This window comes from Oryzias latipes, chromosome 1 (assembly GCF_053564925.1).
Source record: "Oryzias latipes strain Hd-rR chromosome 1, Olatipes_Hd-rR_3.1".
Taxonomy (NCBI): Eukaryota; Metazoa; Chordata; class Actinopteri; order Beloniformes; family Adrianichthyidae; genus Oryzias; species Oryzias latipes.
The window spans coordinates 26031382-26041831 of record NC_136237.1 but is presented as its reverse complement, the minus strand read 5'-3'; the positions used below and the strand labels follow the sequence as shown (position 1 = coordinate 26041831).

General features: G+C 42.2%; 1 protein-coding gene across 1 annotated transcript; it reads left to right on the top strand.

Moving 5' to 3' along the window:
• The first annotated feature begins 995 nt into the window (after positions 1-995).
• Positions 996-8602, top strand: LOC144991054 (uncharacterized protein C4orf54-like). The gene is made up of 2 exons (XM_078944763.1): positions 996-5199; positions 8137-8602. Exon 1 carries the CDS (start codon positions 1060-1062, stop codon positions 5173-5175), a length of 4116 nt encoding a protein of 1371 aa, XP_078800889.1. The 5' UTR covers positions 996-1059; the 3' UTR covers positions 5176-5199; positions 8137-8602.
• Positions 8603-10450: the final 1848 nt, after the last annotated feature.

Below are 10450 nucleotides of genomic sequence, written 5' to 3'. Positions count from 1 at the left end.
GGAGCGGGAGCAGGGGAATAAAGTTGGGAGAAGTGCTCTCGTCTCAGCGGGAGAGATTCAGGAGTTGCTGAATTAATTGTACGGCGTTTGTTGCGGTCTGCAGTAACCAGAATAAAAAAACCTTAAAAAAGGGTAGGGTTTCCGTGCCTCAGTGTGGGAAAGGGACACTACATTGTTGTATGGCTCTTTCGAAATTACATTTCAAAATATGTGGCGTTTATGGCTCTCTCGGCCAAAAAGGTTCCCGACCCCTGTTTTAGGGGAAAAAAAACAATTAAAGTAAAAAAAAATCTAAGTGGTGCTCACCAGTTAGGTTTTTTTTACCTTGATTGTTTTTTTTATTTAATTTTTTTAAACTTTGATTTTTTTTTTCTTCAATGTTCCTTTAAGGGCTCCAAACATTTCCGCTTTTCAACCTAAATCAAAGTACATTAGGATTAGAATATTATTTCGTCCCCAGCAGGGGAGTGATTCCAGATTCTGTGCTCCTGTACTTGGCTGTGGACGTCGTTTTGCGCCCCCAGCCGTCCCCCAACTCCATCTGGATGAAGCTCATCTGCTGGACTATTTAAACGTAGAGTTAGATAAGCTAAATCCTCTGCAGGAGGAGTTCTGGCACATCGCCTGTCTGTCTTGGGGAAGGATCCCTCCTTCATGTTGACACCCCTGATGTTTCTTCTTTTTACCAGAATCCGTTTATTTAGAAGGTTTTCCTTACTGCGAAGGAGGGTCGAAGGACATAAGTGTGTCTTTTGTTTCAAAAATAAAAGCGCCCTGAAGTGGAGCTGTTCTTCCAGGAGTGCTGAAAACGTTTATTCAGCAAATCAAAACTTAAAATCCTTTTCTCCATCTTGGTGGACTGTCATTCTCCTCTCTGTGTGTTTATCTCTATCTGCACCCCCACCCACCCCAACACTCAGACATTCACGCAGGACCTCCCCATGCCCACCCCCCACGCCCCCTCCCGGTTTCCCGTCGCCCCCAGCTTGCAGAGTTTTCCGTCCAGTGTCAGAGTAACATCGTAAACGAGGACCACCTGACGGTAATATCCCGGCCTGAATGGAAGCAGCGGAGGAAACTCTCACTTACCGAGATGACACCGGACTTCACGGGAAGCTGCACAAGAAGGGCAATCCGAAAGCCAGGAGCCCCGCCGCCGCCGAGACGAACCGCGCCGAGTCCAACTATGTGGATCTGGACATGAGAGCTGGGGGGCCCACCACGGTTAAAGTCACTTTCACCGGCGAGGGGAACCAGCTGTCCGTTATCAAGTGCCCGAAGCCCGAGGAGAAGAAAGAGATCACCGAGGAGGAGGAGCCGTCAGAGGACAGTCTGGAGCGCGGCCCCGGGACGCAGCCGGTGCTGGAAACTCTGACCAAACTTCCCGATGTGGACTCCGGGAACAACAAGGAGCCAAGCGGGTGCAGCGAGGATCTGCAGTACACCGACATTTATCTGAACAGCAAGACAGATTCGGACGACGCGCTGTCCGAGCATTGCGGCTCCGACGCCGTGGAGGATGAGTCCCACTATATCACGACGCACGAAATCCAGCTGACCGAGCTCGACCACGACGTGGATTACGACTTGGGCAGAGGAGCCTGCTGGGACTTTGAAGACGACAACCTTGTCTATTCTTTTGTGGATTATGCTTCATTTGAAAGCGACGACACCCAGGAGGGAACTTTGGTTCTGGAGGGAAGGAGTCAGGCCAAACAAGTGCTGTCCACTCTGACCGGAACAGTCAGCACCGAGCAGGAGGACAGTGATCTCTGTGACTCGGATAAGTGCATCAGCTCTGATGAAAGTGTGAGCAAAAGCCTGAGGGAAGACACGGGGAAAATTCACCTGTCCATACAAACCTCCTCCAGAGGTGGGAATGACCCCACGGGTGCTTTTGACGACAGAACCCAGGGGTACGCAGCGCACTTTGGAGACAGACGACATTTCTCTTTAGTGAGCTCTGGCGCCAGAGCAGGGCCCCTGTGCGATAGGGGCCAATATTTCATCCCCGCTCCAGGCCGTCAGCACCTTGCAACGAAGCTGAGACGGAACGATATCAATGACTACTCCAGCGGAGCGTCCAGCTCCATCAGTGAACTGGACGACGCTGATAAAGAGGTGCGTAACTTGACAGCAAAGTCTTTCCGAAGCCTGGCGTGTCCCTACTTTGATGCCATTAATTTTAGCACGTCAAGCGAGTCCTCCTTGTCGGAATATGGTCTGAATAAATGGTCAGCTTACGTGGATTGGAATTGTGGAAACATGCGCGCTAAAGAGCGCAGCGTCATTGCGCAAAAGAGCACAACTCTAGAAATGAATAGGACTGTGGAAAATAGGAGACATGATTCTAGGGGCGGAATGGAAGCTCCACAAACCAAAGTGGAGGCCCTGAACAAAAGTACATATTCCAAACAGCCTGCGTCCTCTACTCAGAAGATCCATCTGACAGATCCCCAGCAGGTGCAGCGTGGAGTCACGTTCAATTTCCGCTGTAATGTTGAATCTCCAAACGCACACAGGGACTCCAAATGCTCCGTGAAGGCGCGCTCGGGTTGTGCTTTGCAATATCGAAGCACAGACAGCACGGGGGACACGCACAAGAAGGCAATTTTTGCATCGAGTCTGTTGAAAAACGTAATTTCTAAAAAGATGCAGTTTGAGCAGGAACGCAAGATGGAGAGGGGAGAAATCTGTGATACACACCCAGCAGTCTCCCCTTGTTTGCATATAAAAGACCCAGATCAGCCGAGAGACAAATGCAGATGTGTACACAGGCAAATGTCAGAAACAGGCTCAGCTTTTACTGTAAACTCTCTTGATGAGGGAGGCAGACTCAGCTCCTTTGGGTCTACAGAGGAGACCACAGACAACAAAACTTCCGAAAGGCGAGAAGATGATTTAAAAACAGCTGCAGCCGAAAGCCAAAGTTATTCGTTTAATGAATATAAAGAAGACGATCCACCGCCTGGAAAAGAGGTTTCTTCTGTGGGTGATGCACAGACAACAGGAAATGAAAGACTGGACTCCAGCAGCATGCTGACCAAACTGCTTTTTGTGCCCAGCTGCCAACTCCTAACAAAGGACAGGGACATCACTGGCGATCTGACACAACACACGTGTGATAAGGGTGCAGTAAATGAGCTCAAAAAGAGAAATGAAGGAAGCCCGCAAGGCAAAGAGGGAAAGGAGAAGAACTCACCTGAAATAAAAATATGCCTTAGGAGTATGAAAGAAGACAAAGGCTGCACACTAAACATTGCACATCTATTGACCCCCCAAATTAGTAGTAATATTAACACCCTTAGGGTTGGAGATGATAATAAATCCCACGTTTTAACTGCAGGCGATAAAGTTCCAAACTTCACTGTAAGAGATATAAGAGACACCAAGTGTAAGTTCCAGACGCCGATCTATCATGTTAGGGATGTGCGGAAATTGGTCAAAAGCTCATATCGCTTCATTTCGTTGGATAAAAGTGACAATAAATGTGAAAAGGTGGAACCGAAGGTCCAAACGGAGCCAGCAAAAAATGGGTTACCCTCTACAATAAGGATCAAATGCAACTCTGTAAAAACAAACATTCAATCAGAGACAAGTCAGGCATCACACAGACAAGAAGCAGACAGGCAACACGAAAAACCCCAAAGTGACAATAACCCTTTGGCTTGTAGCAGTGGCAGACTGCCCACAGCACCAAACAAGCAGGTCAACTTGGATCCATTTGAGTCTAATCCTGAGGTCAAACTGGCAAAACAAAAGCAGGACACGTTTCTTTGTGAGACAGCAGAGAAGAGAAGTGAGGCTCCAGTAAAGCAGGGTGCACTGGAGAAGCTAAAAGCTGCAGTCAAAACAATGGAGCAGCTTTATGTTTTTGATCGAAACGAATGGAAGCGCAAAACTCAAGCCCCGCACCCGGTAACTCGCAGCCACGTTCTGTCAGTTATTACCAGTGAGGAGCCTGAGAATGCTGAAAGAACTCCCCAGTCTTTGATCAATACTACAGAAACAGAAAAGAGAAGTACAAACATCATACATGTTCCATACTATAATGACACATTTAAGACAATTCCCCAGGAAAACAAAACTTTTACAAACAAAAGCATCCTTCATTTTGGAAACAGAACCTCTGTCGGCGTTAACTCAGAAAGTGTTCCCGATCCATCAAGGTCTCCTCTGCAAACACCACCTGCTATTAAAAACTCCAAGACACCAACGGCTCCACTGTCGGTGAAAATAGAGCCGGCGAAACATGGCAAGGTGGAGCAGGGACAGTCCAAAATCAGCCCCAGTAATCCCACTGTCACACAAGGCTGCTCGGACTCTGAGAACTATTTAACCATTCCCGGGCTGGGCCATGCAAATGAAACCAAACTGCTAAATCGAGAGTCTGCTTTGATGGAGGGGTCTTCAGGCCTTGGTTGTGCTGGTGCAGATCCTTTAAAGGGATCTGAGACAAAGAAGTCTCCTTTGTTCTTGGAGCATCCTGCTGCGTCGATCTACCATCGTTCCACAGCAGTGACAAGCCCGCAGAAACAGCACCAGGTGTTATGTTTCACTTCTTCTGCCCTGAACGTCTCCCCCACACCGTCTGCTGGAGACGCAGCCCCGCAGACCCAGAGGAAGATGCTTTTAGATCCCACAACTGGACATTATTACCTGGTGGACACCCCCTTACAGGTCACCACAAAGAAACTGTTTGACCCTGATACGGGCCAGTATGTGGAGGTGCCTATGCCCCACTCACCTGTGGCTCCTGTTACACCCGTGCATCTCTCCTTGTCCCCTTTAGCCCTCAGCCCACCAGCATACACCCCCACTTACATGATCTATCCCGGCTTCATCCCCTCTCCCACCTTAGCAACTCAGGCGATGATGTCACAGTCGCCGTGTCACTCAGAGGAAGCAGCTGGAGAAAATGTCAAAAACTCCAAAGATGCATGGCTGGAGAGTGCCGCTGCAGGGGCAGAAAGCGCATATTATAGTGCAACAAGAGAAGCTCACCAAGGGCCGCTACACTTACCCGTAAGCCTGGGACACGTAACAGCCAGAGGAGACGCAGCGAGGTCGGACAGAAAGCCGCTGATCAGCATCACAACGCAACAAGGTCCAAGGATTGTCGCTCCTCCTTCATTTGATGGGAAGACAATGAGCTTTGTAGTCGAGCATCGGTGACCAAGAGACGTTGTCTTCATACATGTAAGTAAATCAACTCTGCAAGATAGTTCAGAGCATATGTTTACTGAATGCTCAGCAGTGTTTCCTCAAGTGACCTTTCTTTTGAATGATGATCAGAAAAAATTTTCATAGCTATGATGATGATGGCTGTGATAATGATGATAATCTTTTATTTCTGACATATACTTTAAAAAGGAAAATAAGACAAGAAAATAATACAAGAAATATTGAAAGGGAGTGAGAAGTTGTAAAATTATTATAAATTCTCTCCCACACGGCCCAACTTATTACCACACACGATATTTATTATAGTCCTGTTCCCTCTCTAATAAGTTCAAATTTAGTTTCAGATACCCATATACACACATAAACTACACATATAGATAAATATACACACGGAAACATCCGGCACTCATTCTGTCATGATGAACACTCATTTTGTTCCCTTTAAATATTTTTCCCCAACAAGTGCACCCACACATGATTCAAATTTATATTCACAATTATTTACAGATATATCACAGTTGATTTAAATATTGTGTATGTAAATATTTATTAATCACATATCTATATTTGTTCTTAAACTCATTTATGTTTGGATATTATTTCAACTTTATACTGGTTCTGTTCTACATATGATGCAGAACAATTTAATCACAGCTGAGCCTTGAGACCTTTCAAAGTATTAGTTAGGACTAGAAAAGTACTGAATTATCTTTTATCAAATTTTCTAACTAAAAAAAATAACCTCATGTCTAGACTTTTAAAATTAGGAGTCATTGCTAATATGACAACTTGCACGTTTCATAGGAAGCATTGTTCTAAAAACATTTCACCCCTTAAACAATTGAAAGGTTTACAAATATTAGGGCGAGTAGAAAAAGATATCACTCGTTTCCAATCAGCTTGACCTAAACTATCAAGCAAGTAAAACACAAAAGATACATAAAAAGAGAAATAAACATGTAAACCAAGGAAAGCATCACATGTTAAGATTAAAAATGTGTCACGAGAAAGAAAGAAAGAGAGAAAGAAAGGGCAAAAAAGTATTTTTTTGGTCAACAAATAAAAAAATGTGACAAAAGGAAGTAAAAAATCCCACTATGATCATATATTTTCTAAAAATAAATAAAATCAGCAAGAATTACTTTATTTAGGCAAAAATAAGAAATTAATAGAACCAAAATGAGCTATATTTGTACATTTTACAAACTTAGCCATTTTAACAGCAGCATGCCAGGCTAATAGAAATGCAGTAGCTTCTTGACAGGTAATCTGATTCCTCTGAGCTGTTGGGAGATTGGGTTTTCATGCAGTGCTCTGAACTTTTTCTGCTGTTCCCATCTGCGGTGTATTTTACTTGTGTGCAATGTGTTTGTTAACGACACCTTCCTACGTTATAATCAGTTGCTGCTCAGTAGTTTGAAAAGACTGACCTAAAACTTTATACTTCATTATTAATCTACTGCAAGTGTCCATCATAACAGGTGAAGATGTGTTGATTTAATCCAGGGTACACCAATCCCCACTAACACTCAGTTTTCATCTTATTTACTACAAGATTTTACATAATTGTAATGTTTATTATTATTTTTAGGATGCAATATTGTGAGAAAAGATTATGCAAACTGTACAGCCAGAAAAAATATTTGCATTTTAAGATTCTTTCTGCAAAATTGAAGTTTAAAACTTGGAATATACTTCAATATCTCAAATGTTGAAGCATATTATACTAACTAAGATAAAGAAGAAGTAAGATGGATTAGCAAGTTTTTTGAGATAAAAAAAACTTTCGGTGTTAGTGTTGTAGGCACTGTATGGTACACCACTTTGGACTGCAATTACATTTTGTGTGGTACTTTAACTTGTGTTGGCATTCAGGTCAAATATTTACAGATGAAAACACAAGTAATATTTTGCTATTGTTTGGACACTTTAAAATACAAAAACCCTGTAATTGAGAATTTTTTTTAAAGGAATACATTTTGCAAGACATAAATCAACCTATAATGTGGCTCAACAGTTTCATGAACTGAGATGACACTATGCTGATTATTGCTAATTCATTCACACACCAACATACTGAGCATGCTTACAGTCTCGCTATGTTTGCCCCCAGATCTAGTTTCAAATTCATCTGATCAAGCTTTTCCCTGCAAACGTCCTCCGTTTTTTGGCTCATTTTGCTACACTGAATTGGCGATAAATAAAAAATCTCTTTCGAATTTAACCATTATTAATATTATCATACTATTATGAGCATAAAATCAAGAAACATTGCACAACTTCAACTTTTATTTAACATCTCGCGCTATACTTCTTTATGCTGCCATATTTTGTCACACTGCTGCACGCTGCAGGCTAACCCCCCCCCCCCCCCCGGAAATTCAAATCAATTCTCACTTTCTGACGCCATCACATATGTACACGCACACATACACAGAAGTCCGTTTTGAGCTAATGCGTCAGAGCAATAACACAACTGTATGAGCCTGGGGGGGATACATGTCAGCTGGGTGCGTGGTAGGGAGGGGCCTTGTGGGAGCTGAGTAGAGGTGTGAGGGGAACACGGCTTGTGTGTGCGTTCACGGCGATGTGGCGGGTGGAGTGACACGGGGGCATGGCTGGGATAGTGATGCAGGTGGAAAAGGTCAGGCAATGCAAAGTATTTGTTGTGCTGATGCAAAAGCTGGGACAGCTGCTCGGGGAGATCAGATGCGGCTGCAGCTCCAGCTTGGAAGTGAGTCCACCCGACTGTGAGGGGGTCTACTTTTTATAGCCCCCTCCCCCTAGTCCTATTCCATAATGGGAAGAGGGAGGTGGAGTTCACTGCTGACCTCCATAACTTCTGTGTAATCAAATTGAGCAGCAGTTTCTCAACTGTATTTGGATAAAATTAGTTAAAATGTGTTGTCATTTCAAGAGTGTCTGATTTATTTCTTTTTTTTCTGTCTTTAGATAAATCTGCTGACGAATATATCCTCACTCACTGTAAGTGCAGTTCACCCCCCCCCCCCCCCCCCCCCCCATTGGGATCAACTCCCGGGACTGCACCAACCCGCTTTACTTTTTTTTTTATGACGTTTATCAATGTTTTTTGTGTGCAATGCAATACTTTGAAATAGCAAAATGTCAAGTCCTCCCATTGATATTCTCTGGCTTTGTGACAATTTCCATTCAGGCGCTGTCTGGGTCTCTGATTTCTGTTTCAATGCTATTTCTGCCCTTCAGTCAGTTCAAAAGGAAACAAGGCAGCGTGTTATAGTGAAGTGTTGATATATTTTAGCCAAGCTACCTCTCAATGAGATTATTGTTACCACACATTACAAAACAATCATGTAATTCATCTAAAGCATTAAATATGATTTAGTATTTCCTAAAAGATGAACACAGTGTTTGAGTAATAAAGCGGTGTAAGTCAAAACACTTCAGTGAATGTCCATTTGTTAGTACATTTACTGACTGACGTTGTAATGATGGATCAACTACTATTTACTGTTAAGAGACTTGAGTTATCAGAGAAATATGGATTATTGTGAGAAGCACCTTCTTAATGTTTGTTTCCTGCAACAAACTGTAGCGTTATTCTACAGAAGCATATTGTATTCAATAAAAAAAGGTGTTTTTGTTTTTGTTTTAAAAAGCAGAGAGCTACAAACGGGCTGGCTACCAACCTCATCTGCTCATGAAAGCCATAAGATGACCTGAAACTTGAAGTTAAAAAGCCACTATGTGTCTGTGTCCTCGACATGATCCGTGTCCGTTTTGTTAATGTGCTCGCCACAATATCGACAGTCTGTTTTGTCCTTCCTAATTACTTCATCCACGAACATTACCAAGCAAAATTTTGGGGAACCATTAAATACAGAATTCACCTGTATGAACAGTTTATTTTTGTTTAGGGTGATGCTGAAAACGAGTTACAGCCAGAGTTTTTCGATAAATAGGATCTGCTTGTTTAAAGCTGTGAGGTTTGGAGTGATTTGGAAAATGTTCAATGAAATATCTTGAAAAAACAGCAGAATTATTTAAAAAGAAATTAACAAATTATCATGAAAAAAAAACATATCAAAAAACAAACAAAAAAAAGAATCTCATAAACCAGAAAAAAATGATGACAAAAAGTTATAAAAAATATCTCGAAATACAAAAAGATCTAGAAAATCATCGCAAAAATATCTTAAAAAACAGGCTGCATGCTCTGTAATGTTTGTGGATGAAGTAAATAGGAGGAATGAAACAGGCTGGTGATGTCATGACCCACACATAATAAACAAACGGGACACGGATCGCGTCTTACACAGACACTTTGTGGCTTTTAAGCTTTTAAGTCCAGCTCATCTTATATTTTTCATGAACAGATGAGGTTAGTGCCCAGCCGGTTTGTAGTTTTTTTGTTGTTCATAAAAAATAGCTCAAAAAATCATAACAAAAAACACCTGTTTTTTTATTACATGTATTGAATATAACACGCTTCCATATTATTCTTTCCTGTCCTTTCAAATTGAAATACCAAATTCGAATTTTACCGGTTGAACACGAATGCAACGGCGAAGAAAGTCAGCAAAGCTCAATGACCATGTGATTCTTATTTGGTACCATTTCTAATTCATCACTTTAGCATTCCTTTTTGTGGTACAGAGAGCAGCCACATAAAATCCCGTAAAGTCGCACTGGCCTTCTTGTCAATTACTATCAACAGTTTGGTGCAAAAGTGTCAATTTGTGCCCGGGTTTATGCTGAGTCTGTATAGTTTGATCGAAGAACAATGAAGACTGTATGCTAGCATAGATTTTGTTTGTTTGTTTGTTGTTGTTGTTTAACAATATGTTATCAGTTCAGCTTGTTTTGATAGGTAGATGTTGGTGACCTTCAGATATGTAGTGCGTTGATGTGAAAGCTAAAAAAAATCTGGTTTCATTTTGAAATAGTGCCAACATTTCCAGCCAGACATGTTTGTTTGGGTTCTAAAAAGTCCAGAATGTTATTGTTTCTTTTTTTTTAAAATCTGAAATACAATGTGGACATTTGACGGCTTGTTCAGATATTTGATAAAGACGTCAAAGAGCACACCCAGAAAACCCTAAAGGGAAGACGTGCCCTATTGCTTCAGGGTCCTTCAATGGAATTGTTTTGTATTTTTCCTTCCCCTTGGCAGTGGATGACTGAGGAAATTGAAAACAAGTAGCAAGATCAGTTAGGGATCTGTTTATTTTATAGATTTAAAAGATCATAGATTAGGAGGAACAGAAAAACATTGCCTTTGTTTAAG